Source organism: Balaenoptera physalus (genome assembly GCF_965194825.1).
Source record: "Balaenoptera physalus genome assembly, chromosome: 17".
NCBI classification, from domain to species: domain Eukaryota; kingdom Metazoa; phylum Chordata; class Mammalia; order Artiodactyla; family Balaenopteridae; genus Balaenoptera; species Balaenoptera physalus.
The window spans coordinates 539,201-558,734 of NC_138895.1; the positions used below are offsets into that span (position 1 = coordinate 539,201).

Below are 19,534 nucleotides of genomic sequence, written 5' to 3' on the forward strand. Positions count from 1 at the left end.
AGTTACCTACCACTGTGCTCTCCGGGTCTTGCCCCACACGTGAACCCCATGCCCTCAGGCTGGGATGGTGACTGGCTGTGGGCTCTATAAAATGTTAGTGATGGTGGTGCCTGCATTCGGGGGATTGGTCCAGAAAAAGGTCTGTGGTATTGTGTCCTTTATGTCTATGATCAGGAGTTCCTGAATCTAATGGTAACAGTTTCTTTAAAACTTTAAATATTAGCTTGTCAGGAGTTAAGAGAATAACTAGGATTTCTTGCATTTAATGTGCCTGGCTCTGTCCTGGTGGTTTTACTTTTGTTAAATTGTCTAAATCTGAAGTTACTGGCTGAGATTTATTTTTCATTCATTTGGTATGGAGATGTCTGCTAGATTTGGGGGAGAGGGGCTTTCTATAACAAAAATTCACTTCTAAACACAAATCTAATCTTATAAAGTTAATATTCATCCATCAATTCCACAGACACTTGCTGAATAACTGCTCTGTGCCAGGCTGGTTCTGCTGGGTGCTGGGTGCTGAGTACTGGGTGCTGTGGAAAATGTGCTCCTTGTTCCCCCTTTGAGGGCAGTGGGGTGCTGCAGGCCCAGAGCAGGGAACACGTGTTCATGATTGTGTGCAGCATTCCTTTATGGCTGTTATGGTAGAATTCTGCAGGTATAGTGAGGCACAGGGAAGGGGGATACTCAGATCTGTGCCAAATTCTGTGGGGTTGGTTTCTTTTGATATGATTCTGAGGATGTCAGAGTTGATGGTTGAAAGTAATTTGAGTAGGCAATGCGAAGAAAACAATCTGATAAGGGAGATGAGGGAAATACTAATGTATGTGTGACAGGCACTAAGACTGCTTAAAAGGAAATTTAATAAACATAAATGATATACTGCAGATCGTTTCCTTCGTATATACACATGCAGCTCACAAAACAACATGCCTGCCCTTTCTGTCTGAGGTCTGCCTTTCTCACACAGTGCTAAAGAGTTTGAATGGCTGTTTGTTACCAAGTAATCATGGAATCATAGAACATGTTTTAAAACTGTTTTCCTGTGATTTTGAAAGTTGACAAAAGGAAGAACACATGTTCTTCTTGTGAGCAGAGCCCCTGCCTTCAGGGAGGCACGTGCGGCCCGCAGGCTCGGCCCGCAGGTAAGCCCCACTGAGCAGTTGTTCTGGGTAGCTCTCCTTGTCTCACCTGAACACCACCCAGTGTCACCTCCTGCTAAACAGTGCAAAAGGAGTCATTGACCTGTTTTGAGGGGTGCTTATGAGGAATTACGAAGAGAATGAAATTCATATTTCAAAACGCAGGTATAGTTCTCTACCTTTCTAAGTGTGTGTTCTCTGATCACGCAGCAGAGAAGACCCTTGCCAACCTCTGCTGGTGGTTGTGTGTGAGAACTGAATGAGCACCAGCAGGTGGTAGCCATCAGCTCTGATGCTGGCAGTGATGCAGGGGCACCTAGGGCCTGTCACACCATCCACACAGGGTCCTCGGGGAATCTGCAAAGCCCAGGGCCGGAACAATCACATATATAGGACTTCACATTTAATATGCTTTTTGTCCATTGTTCCCAATTACTCCCTGCAAGTCTACATACTAAATTGTGTAAACTACTTTTCTATGCATATCTCATAAGTGTGTAGAAATTTAATGTTTGTTGACGGAATAAATGAGTTGCTCTACTTTAAGGCAAAAGTACATTTTTTACTCTGTAAACTCTCATGTATATACACACATAACCCATGATATGTTTTTTTAAAAAACTGTGGTAAAATATACATAACATAAAATTTACCATTTTAATATTTTTAGGTATGTTCACTGGTATTAAGTACATTCATAACGTGGTGCAGACATCACTAGTATATGGAACTTTTTCATCATCTCAAACAGAAACTCTGTACCCATTAAACAATAATTCCACATTCTGTCTCCCCAGTCACCACCTCCCCCCACCCAGCTCCTGGGAACCTCTGTTACACCTTCTGTCTCTATAAATTTACCTATTCTAGGTAACTCATATAAGTGGAGTCATACACTGTTTGTCCTTGTGTGTCTGGCTTATCTCACTTAGCATAATATACTCAAAGTTCATCCATGTTGTAGCATGTCAACATTTCATTCCTTTCTAAGGTTGAATAATATGCCATTGTATGGATGGACCACGTTTTGTTTATCCGTTCACCTGTTGATGGACATTGGAGTTCTTTCCACCTTTCAATTATTGTGAATAATGCTGCTGTGAAAGTGAACATTGATGTACAACTGTGTTTCAGTCCCTGCTTTCAAGTCTTTTGAGTATACATCTAGGAGTGAAAATGGTAGAGCATATGGTAATTCTATGTTTAAGTTTTTGAGGAACTATCATAGTTTTCCACAGCAGCTGTACCATGTTGCTTTCCCACCAGCAATGCACAAGGGTTCCAGTTTCTTGACATCTTCACCAATATTTGATATTTTCCTTTGTTTTTAAATAACCATCCCAACAGGTGTGAGGTGGTGTTTCATCCTGGTTTTGATTCGCATTTCCTTAATGACTAGTGATGTTGAGCGCATGATCCACTTTTAAATTCTGAAATAGCCCCAGTAAACAATTAAAAGTCTGCAGCAAAGATGAAGAGTTCCTCATCAGACCTTCTTTACTCCAACTGCAGCCTCCCCAGCCCACAAACACAGTTTCTTGATGTAATTTGCATCTATGACTGAAGGCTGGGGCCACTGCTCTCAGGGCTCAGAAAAATAGAAAAGGTTCTTTTCCAATCAGGTAACTGTTGGACAACATGTTCTTTTGCTGCATTTGTATCAAATTCATTAGGTATCCAAAATGATTATGTTCACTTACACTGACTAGTTTTCTTAGAAAAACCAAGCTTTTAATTTAAAGCTATAGGTAGGCATTAAATAATTGGTAAAAAAAAAGTTCTGTGTAGTGAGGACATACTAAAATCATGAAATCAATGAAATGTTTACTTATTTCTCCAGTAATTTTATGGTTTAATTATTTATATTTAATGCTTTATACATTTATATTTAACACTTTAATGTATTTTGGTGTGTAATATGAGGTAAAGATCAATTTTAATATTTTCCAAATAATTTTATCAGCTTCACTTCCTGAATAGCTTTCCTCTGCTGACTAAATGCTTCTCTTATCACTCGTTATATTCCTGTGTATCCTAGGACTTATTTCTTTGCTCTGTATTCTGTTGTGTTTTGTTGTGTTGTGTTGAGAGTCTGAAAACCTTGCCATAAATCAGTGCCTTGCTTCTGTGTGTGTGAATAATTTATAAATAGATATGCTTGATTGGGGGACAGAATGTTTTAAAATTTAAAAACAAGGTACACAATCAGTTTCAAAGACAACAACCAAGCTAGTCCATGAACACAACATCTGGCAGATTTTTGAATTTTACTCTTGCCATTGCACTTGACTCTTGTACTTTCAGCAGCACGGATTCATCCCACCCTGCAGGGGGGATAGTACTGAAGGACAACCTGACTTTATTGCAGATGCGTAGCCTCGTGCATGGACTTCACTATGGGGGATCTATTGCTTGACACTCACTTTTCTTTGTTTCTCAGTTTTCTTGAGAAACTGTAAAAAGGAATTTTAGAGCAATATGCTTCTTATAACATACAGGGAGACCTTTTTCTTTTTTTTTAAAGTACTGCATTGATCAACTAGGTCTTTAAGGTTCCGCTGGCTTGCTGATGATCAGTTTAACATGTGTAAGCCCCAAGGAGGGCAGGGCCCTGTTCAGGTCATCTTTTTACTTCGTACTCAAACCGGCACATGTTCTTTTTTAATTTTTACTGGAGTATAGTTGATTTACAGTGTTGTGTTAGTTTTTGCTGTACAGCAAAGTGAATCAGTTATACATATACATATATCCACTCTTATTTAGGTCATTACAGAGTATTGAGAAGAGTTCCCTGTGCTATACACTACTATATATACTACTATATGTGGTGTGTATGTGTCAATCCCAATCTCCCAATTTATCCCTCCCTGCATTCCCCCCGGTAACCATACGTTTGAAATTGGCACACATTCTAAGTGTTTGTTTGATATGAATGAAACAAAACTTAAATTGTTGAATTTTGTGCATATATCAAGTAAGCTGAAGAGTGGTTTGTTCATTTTAGAATTTATCTTGAGAATCTTTGCTCCGTGACTTTTTTTTTTTTTAATTTATATTAGTTTTGGCTGTGTTGGGTCTTTGTTTCTGTGTGAGGGCTTTCTCTAGTTGCGGCGAGCGGGGGCCACTCTTCATCGCGGTGCGTGGGCCTCTCACTGTCGCGGCCTCTCTTGTTGCGGAGCACAGGCTCCAGACGCGCAGGCTCAGTAATCGTGGCTCACGGGCTTAGTTGCTCCGTGGCATGTGGGATCTTCCCAGACCAGGGCTCGAACCCGTGTCCCCTGCATTGGCAGGCAGATTCTCAACCACTGCGCCACCAGGGAAGCCTGCTCCCTGATTTTTTAGTCTCAGTACTTGGTGCTGGTTCCCACCTCTCCCAGTCTAACCTGTGGCAGCCCAAGACAGCATGCAACAGATGGCATGAAAATTCTTGTTCCTTTGAAAAGAAGCTAATCATACGTAATGCTTCATGTGGGTTATTTCCTTTAACCCCTAATAGAAGTGTCAGGGAGACATTACTATCTTAAATTTGCAGGTGGGGAAACTGAAGTCAGGGAGATGAGATAATTTGCTAAATGTCCGGTGCTAGTGAGGCTTGCAGAGCTGTGTGACAGGGCAGGTCGGAGTCCAGAGTGGAATTCTGGTTACCTGGCTTCAGAAAGGAGCCCCATCTTTGTCTTAGGCTTGCTTTAGTGTTGAGCACACAGAGGGCCTAGGATGTCACGTTTTCTTGAGCTTTTTGTAGTCTGTTGATGAGAAGGGAAAATGTTAATGACCTTGAGAAAATGTAAACAAACTGGATGAGGCTCAAAGAGTTTTCTAGGGATGTGGCTGCAGCTTTACCTTTTCCTGACATGCTGTACAATTTCCATATTAATGTGGACGTGGCCTTTTCAAGGCTTGGCTTTTTTAGGGGAAAATGCATGGGTAGCATTTTGAGAATGACTCTTGGATCCAAGTCATCTCCCGGCAGAGAGGCTCCGCAGAGTGGGTGTCAGATCAGAGGCAGAGCGGGTAGAACCCAGTAGAGGGGTGGCTCCAGGGACACGTTGAGGATGACCTCATTCAGTTCTACTGTAGACATTTGATTAAGTTGCTTTGACGAATAAATAGTAATAACTATCTTCCTTTCCTTACTACTTTCTCCTTAAGAGCAAATAATTAAAACCAGAAATTTCTGTCTTGGGTGCTGTGGAACGTACATTGTTGTAAGTGAAGGAAATACAGAATCTGCGAGGAGGAGTTCAGAAAAAATACCCAGACATTTTTGTTGTTCTAACAGAGGGGAGATCCATTTTGTATGTGGAAGCATTCCAGTTAGTTTTTGTGGATAGAAATCTAATGGGCAAGATAGGGTAGCATTTTGTGTGGATGAAGGATGCGCCTAGATCTTAGGAGTGTGTGAGCAGGAGGAGAAGAATTTTAGCCCTGAGAGGATCGTGCTGTGCCCGCCGGCTCCTCGCTTAGGTAGGCACACGCTTTGACTGTCTGGCCCGCGTGGCACTGTAACGCGTGAGCAGTCGTATGGACCTGCGTGTGTTCACTTGCATGGTCTCTGTCCCCAGATGTGTGAGGAAAATAATAATTTAAAAACTCATGTATTTTCCATATTTGGTTGTTAGCAGCAGGAAGAGCTGCTGAAGGCTTGGTCAGAGGCAGCGTGGAAATGCGAGGGCCTGTGAGCTCGGGAGGGGGCTCTTCCCAGCTGCCAGAGTGGCCTTAGGCTGACCGGTCTCCCCTCCACTGTTTGCAGGATTGGCTGGGCTACAGATGTGTTCATGTCAAAACTCACAAAATTACCACTGTGTTGTGTGCACCGTATTCTATTGTTTTCTTTTTTTAAAAAAAGACAAAAGTAGAAAGTATTTATTGAATTTTTAAAACATGATTTAAAAATCCATCTTTATATTATTATTTTTTAATCCTAAAAAGTGTTTTATTTACTGAATGTCCTTGTTTTTGGATAGTTTTTTGTTTTCTTCCCTCCAGGTAGTAATGTTCTGTTTCTGACAAAGCTCTTTATTACATATTATTTGTGAAATCTACAATAACCTAATGATGTTTCTGCCACATTGTTTTAAAAGCAAGATTTAAAATATAGACTCTTTTAAAGTTTTTTTGTTTTTGGTTTTTTAAATTTATTTATTTATTTACTTATTTATTTATGGCTGTGTTGGGTCTTCGTTGCTGCACGGGCTTTCCCTAGTTGTGGCGAGCGGGGGCTACTCTTCGTTGCGGTGCGCGGGCTTCTCATTGCGGTGGTTTCTCTTGCTACAGAGCACGGGCTCTAGGCACGCGGGCTTCCGTAGTTGTGGCTCACGGGCCCTAGAGTGCAGGCTCAGTAGTTGTGGCGCACGGGCTTAGTTGCTCCGCGCATGTGGGATCTTCCCGGACCAGTGCTCAAACCCCTGTCCCCTGCATTCGCAGGGGGGTTCTTAACCACTGCGCCACCAGGGAAGTCCCTCTTTTAAAGTTATAAGGCAATTTTTTCTTTCACAATTTGAACCTTGGTACTAGTTTGGTGTATTTTCACCTAAATTCCATTTTATGAGCTTCCTGGTATTTTATTGAAAACCTGTTTCATTTTATTTGACCCTAACCAGATCAGTAAGATGGAGGCATTGCACACAGGTGGTCTTTGGTAGGATTGTGGCCACAAATGTCAGTTGTGTGGCCTGAGAATCTGGCTTGGGGGTATGGAGGTTTGAAGACTGGGCTTAGGGGGAAAGACCTAGTGAACACAGAGACTTGGGAGCTGTGGCTTTAACACTTGAGCTGTTTCGACCCCCTTGGTTCAGCCGCCAGCCTCTGCTGGGGTTGCCAGTTCAGGGGCTGTTGTCCTTGGGCTTCCACTAACTCATGAACATGTTGGTTGGTGCTGCAGATTACATTTGATCCCTGGTGTGAATCACATTGCACCCAGGTTTGCCACTGTTCTCTCTTTATTAGGCCATGCTGTGTAGCTTAAAGATGCCTCTCAATTTTTCTTGTAATAACACCGTTAGTCGACTCAATAAGAAGCTCTGACTTCCTCAGGAAGGCAGGAGTGTGGTGTGTGGACACCATCCATAACCTAGTTTCCTGGGGGTTACGGTTTTACTCTTTGACACGATTATGAAGCCTTTGCCAGAATTGTGGGCTCTCTGTTGTCTTGTAGTTGAGTGAAGAGATGGCATCTTGTCCCATGAGACAGCACAGTGAGGGCTGGTATTGGTCTGATTCACAGTCCTGAATCCCAGTAATGAAAGTCATTTTTGGGATCAGTTCATTGGAATTGACGTCTGAGTAGGGTTACCAAATAAAATAGAGGGTACCCAGGTAAATGTGAATTTCAGGTAAAGTACAGGGCATATTCACACTAAAAAATTACTCATCATTTCTCTGAAGTTCACATTTAACTAGCCGTCCTACATTGTATTTGGTAAATCTGGCAACTGTTCACCTGAGGCTGAATTATATAAAATATTAAGAATTCATGCAAAATAATGTCCTTGTGGGGATGAGAAACATTGCCCCCTTCTTATTCCTCACTTACACCTTGAAGTTAGGGAAGCCTTTACTTCATGTTATCTCTTCTACACCCCCCTCCTGTGCACTCAAGTTAAAATGTTTGTGAAGGGCACTTGGCCCACTGTTTCACGCCTGGCTTCTGTAGTCAACAATGTCATGTAGGTAAGGCCCAGCCTTGGGCAGCAGGCTGAGGTCCTGCCCTCTCCTGACCCCTCCTGGAACCGCAGACTCAGCACTTGGGTTTGTCCCTGCTCAAGGGCTATCCCTGGCCAGCCAGAGGCACAAGAGACAGGCATGTAAACCTCCTGGCACATTTCAGGGGGTGCCTGGGCCAAAGTAAGTGGGTGTCTTCCTTCCCTCAGGATCTGAGGTCCCGTATTAAGTTATTCAAGTGACGCAGAGAACAAGAGGGGGGCTGATATGATGTCAGAGGTGGGTCACAGGTCGGAAGGAGGTTGGCGGAATTAGGTAATTATTACTACCTTCTAAGACTTTGATAATCATTATCCAAAGGGGGAAGAGAGAGCTCCCAGCCCCTACCAGGGCTGCTGTCTGTGGGAATTCAGATGTTCTGCACAGGATTTCTAGTATCATGTGAGTAAAATTTAGTCTTTTATATGGACCTTTTACAGAAGGAAACTTTATTTCCAAAGGCTGTCATTAAAGGTGTAAAGGCCACACTGTGAATTAAGGTGACACGCCCTGTTTTGAATTGGATTTCCTGCTAGTTCTGATCGCAGGCATTCTTCCCGGACTAGAGTGAACTCAGTTCCAGTGTTTGCTTGTAAAACTGAATCCAGTCATTGTGTTTGTAGTTTGGCTTTCTGCCTGCTGTTAAAGTACAGAGCAAACTTCAGCCAGTTACTCCCTATGGTTCTGTGTTCTCCGCAAAGAGCAGGGAAAGGAAAGGGGAAAACCCAAAGGGTGACTGAGTTCATTTACATACAGAGCCAGAGGGCAGCTGTGTGCTGCCTCGTCATCACATGACTCTGTGGAGAATCCTGATATTCCGTTTACTGGAATAGGAGACAGCCTGAAAAAACCCAGAACACAAAAACTGGTCTCTCTCTTTATGGTTCTCGGGTTAGCATTAGCAGCTGAATAACGCACTTCTACTATGTAACAAATATAGGTGAAAAAATAGAAGGTTTTATATTTCTCCATCTTTTCAAAGTTTCGTGTATAAAGAAAGAGCTATAAGGGAGAGGGCACAAGGCAGGACGGTGGCACTGCTGGTTGGTCCAACCCAACTCTGCCCACTGAGCTGTCCTGGAGGGGCCCCAGGTCAGCAGGCTACCATCTGGATTTGTGGGTAAGATCTGCAGGGCTCACCCCTTCTACCTGGAGTGACAGAAAATATGATTCAGTCCGTTCAATGTAACTCCAAACAACCCATGATGACACTTGACAAAACTTGGCTGAGTGTGCATTAGAAAGGATTTTTCTTCATTAAATGTGAGGGGATCCAGAAGGACACAATGGCACCAGCCACCCTGGGTCCCCATAGGAATAAAGTATTTAGAGTCATTCCCCTGAGTTAAACTAAGAACCCCCTAATTTGGGGAAAGGACAGAAAGGGAGGATGGGCTGTGCAGCTGCTGCTCCAAATCCGCTCCCTCACCGAGGCGGCACCACGTGGAGCGGAAATGAGGGGTGTGGAGATGATGCCCCAGGCGTGGTGACGCCATGCTGCCCTGGTGACATGGCAGCCTCTGTATCTCTTGCTGCCCTGATTTTATTTAATTCCGGTCTGGCCCATCGGGCTAGAGCCAAATTAACCTCTTCCTTAGACTTCCTTTTCTTTAAATGGAAGAGATTTGAGTGTTTAATTGAATAAATATCAGTAAATTTTGAGTTTTTTATTAGCGAAGAGCAAAGAGCCCTGCTACCTTTCTGCTACTTTGCTAGGTGCTAAGAGAAAATCAGAACATCAGAGACACAGATTTTGGCCACCAGGAGCCTATGGTCTTCTTTTGGATAGAAACCCTAAAACGCAGCAAACTGTCAGCTAGCAGTAGCATGTGGACAAAAAGCAAAAAACCCAGCTTCCTGCTTGGATGTTTTATGGAGATGGTACATTGAACCAGATGTGCAGAAATGAAGAAATGGTTGACAGATTTCCCAAAGCTACCGTGGAGCGCTGTAGGGATGGTGCATCTGGGTGTCCAGGAAGGATAACAAGATGAGTTTAAAAGGCCAAGGTGAAGCAATCAAAAACAGGAATTCTGACTGCGTTTCTGGTCGGACATACAAGGAACTTGGAAGTCATCACTCACATTTTCACAACAAGAAAAAAGCTGAAGAAACATAATCAACAACTCTTTTAGATCCAACAGAGAATTGAAGTCATAGGGCATATACCACTGCCCCCACAATTAGAGAGACAGAGAGGAAGGTGTAGAGACTCGCAGAAGCCCCGGAGCAAAAATATCCACTGGAACCAGAGCCGGGGTAGAAAAACCGTAACTGTAGTAGACAGACAGACTGCTGTGGGGACTCAGTGCTTGCGAGTTAAAGACTCCAGGGCCCCTTCGCGGGTGCAGTTTTGTGAGGTTACCTCCCGGAGTCCTGCCAGGTGCTCACAGTGAAGACCAGAGAAAATTCCCCTCAGGCCCCTGGCGTGGAGGGGGAAAGAAACCATTTTGAAAGGCGCGGGGGCACTCTGTACCCCTTAACAAGTCCTGCCCTCCGGAAACGACTTAACCAGAGCCTCGCCTGCTGCGGTCTTATCAGAGCCCAGCAGACCTGGCGGGGAAGGGAGATACCCAGCTCCAGGTTCCTCCAGTCTTCCTGTCTCACCTGAGGGGGGCAGGAAGCTGAGAAGCCCTTGTGAAGGTCCCAGTCCAGAGGCTCAGGCTTACGAACAGGCTGAGCCCTAATCATAGGCTCTAGAACACTTTCCCTAACCCCACACCTCACCACTACCTCAGGGCTCCTGTACAATGTCAGAGGAATAAAACTGAAAGAGCCACACATCTCAGACCTCATTTAAGAAGCAGCCTCGGGACCTCCCTGGTGGTCCAGTGGTTAAGAATCTGCCTTCCAATGCAGGGGACGCAGGTTTGATCCCTGGTCGGGGAACTAAGATCACACATGCCACGGGGCAACTAAGCCTGCGTGCCACAACTGGAGAGCCCACGTGCTGCAACTACAGAGCCCACGCGCTGTGGCGCCCACACGCCGCAACTACTGAGCCTGTGTGCTCTGGAGCCTGTGCACTGCAACTAGAGGGAAGCCCACACACCACAACCAGGAGCCCACGTGCTGCAACAAAAGGTCCCGCCTGCCACAACTAAAACCCGACACAGCCATAATTGAATGAATGAATGAGTGAATGAATGAATATATATATATATTTATTTTTTTTGTTTTTTAAAGAAGAAAAGGAAGCCTCTAGGGAAATGCAAAGACAACAAGGCAGACAAAAACAGCGACACCAGAGAAGGTTTTTGCTTACGACGACTACAGCTACAGCAAGCAAAAAAGGTAGTGTAGCTCCTCATCAGGTAAACATAAAGTCTCACACTGAAGGCCTGCACTTCTGAGTTCCTTTGACCCAGGACATCATGTCTGGCTTTCAACAAAAAATTGCAAGGCATTCTAAAAGGCAAAAATCATAGTTTGAAGAAAAACAGAGCAAGCATTAGGACCAGACATAGATGTGGCAGAAATGTTGGAATTAATCAGACTAGGAATGTCAAACAGCTGTGCTTAGTATGCTGTGGGCTGTAAAGGAGAAGGTGGACAGCATGCAGGAACAGATGGGTAGTGCAAGCCGAGAGATGGAAACTCTAAGAAAGAATCAAAAGGAGGTGCTAGAGATCAGAAGCACTGTGACAGAATGAAGCGTGCCTTTGGTGGGCTCATCAGCCAGCTGAAGGTGGCCAAGGAAGCAAACCATGAGCTGGAAGAAACGTCAGTAGAACTTCCAAAACTGAAATGCAAAGAGAAAAAAGGAATGATGCAAAGGGAATATAATATTCAAGAACTGTGGGACAGTGACAAAAGGTGTTAAGGTACAGGTGATGAGAACACCAGAGAAGAAAGACAGAAAGGAAAGAAATATTTGAACCAATGTAATGACTGAGAGTTTTCCAAAATTAGGATAGGCAACCAACTACGGATCCAGGAAGCTCAGAGAACATCAAGCAAGATAAATAAAAACAAAATCTATACCTAGGCATATCATATTCAAATGCAGAAAATCAAAGAAAAAAATCTTGAAAGAGTTCAAAGGGGTAACAATACTTCACCTATAGAGAAGTAAGGATAAGAATTGCATCAGACTCCTTAGAAATTATGCAAGCAGGAAGAGGGTATAGTGAATTGTTTAAAGTATTGAAAGGAAAAAACACCAATTTCAAATCCTAATCTAACAAAAGTATCCTTCAAAAATAAGAAAAACATAAACACTAACTCAGAGAAGCAAAATCTTAGGGAATTTGTTTACATTAGAGCTGCCTTGCCAGAAATGTTAGAAGAAATTCTTCAGAAAGAAGGAAAATTATATAGGTCAGATACTAAGATCTACATAAAGAAAGTAAGAGCATTAGAGAAGGAATAAAGGTTCAATAAAATATATTTCGTATTCTTAATTCATCTAACCATTAACAGTTTGTTCAAAACAATAACAGAAAACACGTATTCAGTGATTTTCGCTTGTACATAAGTGAAATGAATGACAGCAATGCTATAAAGGACAGGAGGGTGGAACTGGAAACACTTCGTTATAGGGTATGTGCACCACCCATAAACCAATACCGTGTTATTTGAAAGTAGATTGAATGAGTTGGAAATGTATATTGCAGACTCCAGGGTAACCACTGAAGTTTAAGAAGGAAGTATAATTAATATGCTAAAAGAAGAGAAAAATGAAATACCCAATTAAAACCACAGAAGGCAGAAAGAGTATAGACAATAATAGGAACAAAGAACAAGAGCAGCAAATAGAAAACATAACAACTATGGTAGATATTGATCCTATACAGTAGTCACTTTAAACATCAATGGTCTGGGACTTCCCTGGCGGTCCAGTGGTTAAGACTTCGCCTTCCAATGCAGGGGGTGCGGGTTCGATCTCTGGTCGGGGAGCTAAGATCCCACATGCCTCACAACCAAAAAACCAAAATGTAAAACAGAAGCAATGTTGTAACAAATTCAATAAAGACTTTAAAAAAAAAGGTCCACATTAAAAAAAAAATTTAAAACAAAACAAAACGAATCAGTGGTCTGAATTCACCAGTTAAAAGACAGAGACTGACAGAGTGGGAAAAAAATAAGATATAAGTATATGTTGTCTATAAGAAACCCACTTTAAATATAAAGACAGATTTAAAGTAAAAGGATGGGACTGTTGGTGGGAATGTAAATTGGTACAGCCACTATGGAAGCAGCATGGAGGCTCCTCAAAAAATTAAAGGTAGAAATACCATGCGATCCAGCAATCGTACTTCTGAAGAAAACAAAAACATTAATTTGAAAAGGTATGTGCACCCCAGTGTTCATTGCAGCATTATTTACAAAAGCTAAGACATGGAAGCAACATAAGTGTCCATCAATGGATGAATGGATAAAGAAGACGGGTTTGTGTGGGAGTGTGTGTGTGTGTGTGTTCCGCACAAAATGGAATACTATTCAGCCATGAGAAAAAGAGGAAATCCTGCCATTTGTGAATACACGGGTGGACCTTTCAGACACTATGCTAAATCAAGTCAGACAAAGCAAGATAAATACCATACGATTTCACTTATATATGGAATTTAAAAAGAACAACAACAAAACAAGCTCATAGAACAGATTGGTGGTTACCAGAGGCAGGAGGTGGGAATGGGAGAAAAGGATGGGGAGAGTTAAAATGTACAGACTTCCAGTTATAAAGTAAATGAGTCCTGGAGGTGTAATGTTCGGCATGGTGGCTACAGTTAATAACACTCTGCACATTTGAAAATTGCTACAAGAGTAGATCATAAAGTTCTTGTCACAAGAAAAAAAATTCTGTAACTATGTATGGTGACCAATGTTAACTAGACTGATTGTGGTGATGATTTTGCAGTGTATATAAATATCTAATCATGTCACACACCTGAAACTAACATAATGTTATATGTCAGTTATACCTCAATTTTCAAAAAAGTAAATGGATACAAAGAGCTAACGCTTTTGAGTAGCTGTGTTAATTTCAGACAAAACAGATTTCAAACTGAGGAAAATTATCAGAGATAAAGAGGAGCATCATGTAATTATAAAGAGATCAGTTCTGCAAGAAGACATAACACTTCCTAAAAACCAAAATGTGTAAGGCAAAAACTGATGGAACTGCAAGGGGGAAGAGAGGAATTCATTGTTACAGAGTTGCTGCAACTTAAATACCTGAGTGGTACTCAAGAGAAAGCTCCAGGACCTTTGATGGGAGGGAGCATGGGCCAGTGACGGAGTGAGAGAAGGCCTGTGTTTCCAATGGGCAGTTCTGAAAGCAGCTTGAGGGATGAGCTAGAGGTGGGCGGAGACCAATTGGGAAGGCTGTTGTGTGGGACGCCTTGGGGCCGGTATTTAAAGTTGGCAGTACCCCATCAGGGTTGTTTGGATGAGGAAGAGGAAGGGGTCTAAGACGATTCCCAGATTCTGCGTGGACATCGGCGTGTTGGTGGGACTGTTACGCAAGATAGGAAATACTGAGGCCAGAGAAGACTTCTCGTTCCATTTTGATAGGTTCATTTGAAATCCACGTGGTCTAGTCAATTGTTAGTCAGAGTCGAATGCACATGAAGTATCCACACTGGAGATGCAGATCAGCAGGTCGGGCCGCAGCTGAGGGGCACGTGGGTGTGGCAGTTATGTGGAGTGAGGCTTGTGGGGAAACGTGCAGAGAGGGGAGGGAGAGGAAGGAATGAAGGACCTTCAGAGGTGCCAGAGCAGGCGATGGCCGTCCAGCAGCCACGGGGAAGAAAATGGTCAACAGAGAGAGGAAATAAGGAAGTACCCCTTTAGTTAGGGGTCATTGTGACTGGAGGTGTTTCAGTGGATGCCTTGGGGGAAACTGTACTATTGAAGGTTGAGGCAAACAATTATTCTTTCAAGGAGCTTGGCTAAGAAGAGACCTAAGAAGTGGATGGTGCCTAGCAGAAATCACAGTAAAAAAAAGGCTTTTTTCTTTCCTTTAACTGGGAGAACCGTGGACGTTTTTCCCCTGGAGGCAAGAAAACTGGATAGGAAGGGATTGAAGATAGAGAAGAGGCAGAGTTAAGAGAGAAGGTTGGAGACAGAGCCGCATTGAGGGGTTTAGTCTTGGACAAGTGTACCGTCTCTTTTCCAAGTCAGGAGGAGGGGGGATAGGAGGGGTGTACTTTCTGAGAACAGATGCTGTATTTTACTGGTCTTTGTATCTCCATCAGCTATGACAGTGCTTGGAACACGATTGGCGTAAAAGTAATATTTGCTTAATGAATGGGTGGATTGGTTGGGTCTGGAGTTTGTAAGTGTTGGCATTTCAAACCAAGCTTCATCCCCCTGAGATTGTGTGCAGTGCTTTTGCTAAGAGAAAGGGCTTGTGGTTGTGGGGTGAGAAGCTTGATGGAAACGGTAAAGCCCAATAGAGCCTGTGGGGGATTTGCAAAGGGAGCTGACAAGACATAAAAGGAGGTAATTTTGCTACATTGTCTCACTGTGTGACTTTTCTCTAGCACAGTCCAGATGTAAGGACAGAAACAGTAACAAAGGTGAGGGCTGGGCGGGGGACTTTGCAGGGAGGAGCAGGGGCTGAGGACATCCAGCAGAAGTGACTGTCGGACTCCAGGCAGAGTGAGGAGAGGGTGGCACCAGAAGCAGGCGCTCTGGGGTGGGTGAGCGGCCTCGAGGGTTCTGAGAGCGGGGGCGGGCCTGCAGAGGCGAGGCTCTAGGGCCGAGGCGCGGGTGCTTTGACGGCAGGCTTTTAGACGGTCGTGTGCCTGGCAGTACTTGAGAATGAAAGGCTGGATCAGGTGTAAGAATAAAGGTGGGACTACTGGGCATATACCCTGAGAAAACCATAGTTCAAAAAGAGTCATGTACCACGGTGTTCACTGCAGCTCTGTTTACAATAGCCAGGACGTGGAAGCAACCCAGGTGTCCATTGACAGACGAATGGATAAAGAAGATGTGGCACATATATACAATGGAATATTACTCAGCCATAAAAGGAACAAAACTGAGTTATTTGTAGTGAGGTGGATGGACCTAGAGCCTGTCATACAGAGTGAAGTAAGTCAGAAAGAGACAAACAAATACTGTATGCTAACACATATATATATGGAATCTAAAAAAAAAAAAAGGTTATGCAGAACCTAGGGGCGGGACAGGAATAAAGACACAGATGTAGAGAATGGACTTGAGGACACGGGGAGGGGGAAGGGTAAGCTGGGACGAAGTGAGAGAGTGACATGGACATATATACACTACCAAACGTAAAATAGATAGCTAGTGGGAAGCAGCCGCATAGCACAGGGAGATCAGCTCTGTGCTTTGTGACCACCTAGAGGGGTGGGATAGGGACAGTGGGAGGGAGATGCAAGAGGGAGGAGATATGGGGATATATGTATATGTACAGCTGATTCACTTTGTTATACAGCAGAAACTAACACACCATTGTAAAGTAACTATACTCCAATAAAGATGTTAAAAAAAAAAAGAATAAAGGTGGGAAAGTGGTTGCAAGGCTGGAAACAGACCTGACCCCAGAGAAGATTGTGAAGTCCTTCCTCACCTCCCTCCGCCACGCTGTGTGGTATCTCACCCCACCTCACCCCTGTCACAGGACAAAGGGTCCGATAGTTGTTGAACTTGTCGATTGATTGAAGAAACTGTGTACACTGAGGCATTACCTCCACTGTATAGTCACCTTTTATAACCGCTAATTATGATATGACTAATTATGAAATGCAAAGCCATGTTCTGGCTGAACTCCCTGCTTTTTAAAAAATGGATTTCTGCAAGTCTTAAGGGTCAAGGTGCGAGGAGTTCATGGCAGCTCTTTGGAGATCATTCCGATTCCTGCCCTGCAGTCCGGTGAAGTGGGGTTTGGTATTTTAACAGGCAGTAAGGGCCTTTGCTTTCCTCCTAAAGAATCCCTTTTTCCCAAGGGAAGCTGTCTGTTGGTGGTTTGATTGTTTATTCTCAGACCTTGAGCCCAGTTAGGACTGTCTGCCAGCAGCTGCATTTTCCCTCCAGGGTGGGGACCGTGTCCCTGCTAGTGCCCTAGACCAGCTTCCTCCTTACCCTAATCCAGCTTCTAAAGGAAGCAGTTAAAACTTCTGTGGGCCTAAGAGAGAGACTGAGAGGGAGAGGGACGCCCGTGTTTTAGGGCCGAGGTAAGAGCAGAGTCAGAAGAATCGTGCAGAATGCGGTGCCCCACACTGACTGCTTCACTCCCCCGGGTCAGCGCTTGACAGCAGGTAAATAGGTCCCGGGAACTTGTTTGGCTCACTGAATGAGGGACTGTGCTGTGCTGAGATAAGGTTTGAATTTTAAACACTTCTATGAATAATATCATAAAAAGGTCATAAGGATAGCTTACGACCACAATTTTCTAATGAAACAGAGCCAGTGAAATTGTTCTCTAGGTTTCTCCTTTGAGAAAGCCAGGCTTCAGCAGAGGGGAAAGTAAATGTTGGCATTACCCAAAAACCATTGTGCTGACTTTTTGTAGTCAAATAGGGAAAAGAAAACAGAGGAGTTATTTAAATTTATTTTTAAATTTTTTTTTAAAAAAGTATTCTTAATTAGTATTTCTTACTACAGGATGATTTTTTTGAAAGCTCGCATTCCCAGAAAATGTGTTCAAACACTGTCACGCTTGTGAAGCTACAGGGACGTCTTCTGAGCCTCTGTTAGGCCCCAGCTCTCTCTGCCCCTGCAGCCGGGCGGGCGTCTGCTGCTTCTCACGGCTGAGGCCTGCCGCTGCCGCCTCCTCGGCATCCGGGCCTTCAGAACCAGAGCACCACTCCCAAGACACACCTCTCACCTGCACGGCTTACAGCCACACCTGGACCACTTGCCACAGTCTATGGCAAGTTTCTTCTGGCCTGTCTTTCCCCTCAGGGTCCCTGGAAAGTAGGTACCTTCAAGTCAGCAACCATCTTAGGAAGCTTCGTGTCTGGGAAACAGTAGGTATTCATGAAGTAGTTATTAGGTGAATTAACGGGTAATGGAAATTAATTCTGATGAAATTAAATTGACACTTAACGTTTAAATTAATGCTTTTGAAAGAAAACACTACAAACCTATCTTTGTACTGAACTGCGTGAATGATCTCATTTAATCTTCACAGTAACCCTATGAGTTAGAAACGGGCACTACCCCTTTCTAGGACGAGAAGAGCTTGCTCAAGCTGGTGCTGCCAATAGGAGGCGACCTGGGCTCCTGTCACAGTGCTGTTTTTGAAACAATTTTCAAGTATAATAAGCAGGAGAATTTTTTATAATACCATACTTAAAGTGATTTTTCTTTATGTTAACGTAAGCAACATTCACAATTAGATGTTTGGCAGTTCTGGAACATTTCAGTAAAAGCTCTGAAATGCAGCAATTTTATCTTATTTTTTCACAGTAATTAAAATTATTAGAAGAAAATGTGTTTATGCATATATGTACAGATGCACATGCGTCACATACATACATCTGATCTTAACTGACAGGAGCCCGTGCATATTGTAGAAACCCCTCTCAAATCAATTACACTCACGTGTTATATTGGTACAAAGAGCCCTCTTATCAAATGCAGGGCTAGAAAGATCTCAACAAGAAACTGAAGCAGTTTTCTTAATTTCTTTAGGAAGAAGATTTCTGTAAGCTTATCATGACTGTCATTTTCTAATGATCAAGGCTATTACAGAGGAATTTCGGGGTGGAGTGGGTGGGGTCTCAGATGAGAGTGCGGGTGAGTGCAGGCAAGGGGAGGCTTGGGAGACCTCCTGTGAGTGAGAGGAGGGCCGAGTGGTTGGAGGGGAGCAGGGTCCGGGGTTGGGGAAGGCTCACCTTTCCCTTGGAATGCGCAGGGCTGTTCTTCTCATTTTCACACAGTGGGCAGCGGCAATTTTTGAAATGTAAATCAGATCATGTCTCTCCCCTGCTTAAAAACCTGGAGGCCTGGAGCTGATGAGAGAAGCACAGGGCAGAGATTTTCAAAGTTGCCTGTGTAAAGATAGTAACTGAAGACTTGCCAGGGGAAGGAGATTGGGAGAGAAAAAGGTTTTGTGAAGACAGACAGCACTTCTGCCTTACCAACAGTGACTTTTGTATGAGAACCTGGATTGCTATCCTTTGTTTTATCCGTATATTTTTTGTACCTTCTTTTAAAAATTTATTTTTAATTAAACCTTCTGTATTTTGCGATCATTGTAGATTCAGAAGCCTTCGTAAGAAGTAATACAGAGAAATTCAGTTTCCCCTAAGGGTAACATCTTGCCAAACTACAGTACAGTATAAACCAAGGCTATTGTTATTGATGCAGTCAAGATGTGGGACAGCTCCAGGACCCTCCCGTTTCTTTTAGGGCCATACCCGCTTTCCTTTTACCCCAGTCCCCTCCTTAACCACTGGCAATTGCTAATCTGTTTTCCATTCTTACTAGTTCTCATTTCAACAACATTATATAAATTGAATCATATTTCACTCACATGATTCTCTAGAGGTGCATCCAAGTTTTTGCCTGTGTCGGTATTTCCTTCCTTTTTGCCGCTGAGGGGTCTTCCCTTGTGAGGGTGCACCAGAATTGTTTATCCACCTGTTGAGGGTATCTGGCTCTTGTGAATAAAGCTGTTGTGGAACTGGTATACCAGTTTTTGTGTAAACATATGCATTCATCTCTCTGGGGTGAATACCAGAGTGTAATTATGGGATCTTATAAGTACTTATATG

General features: G+C 43.4%; 1 protein-coding gene across 5 annotated transcripts in view; it reads left to right on the forward strand.

Moving 5' to 3' along the window:
* The window catches only part of SPIDR (scaffold protein involved in DNA repair), a 359,526-nt gene that overhangs the window by 202,899 nt on the left and 137,093 nt on the right, over positions 1 to 19,534 (forward strand). For 3 of the 5 annotated variants that reach the window (XM_082433911.1, XM_082433914.1, XM_082433915.1), the window contains one exon: positions 8,160 to 8,240. The exons of the other annotated variants lie outside the window; for them this stretch is intronic. In XM_082433911.1, coding sequence (XP_082290037.1) covers positions 8,160 to 8,240 — 81 coding nt within the window. The remainder of the gene's footprint in view (positions 1 to 8,159; positions 8,241 to 19,534) is intronic. 5 annotated transcript variants of the gene reach the window in all.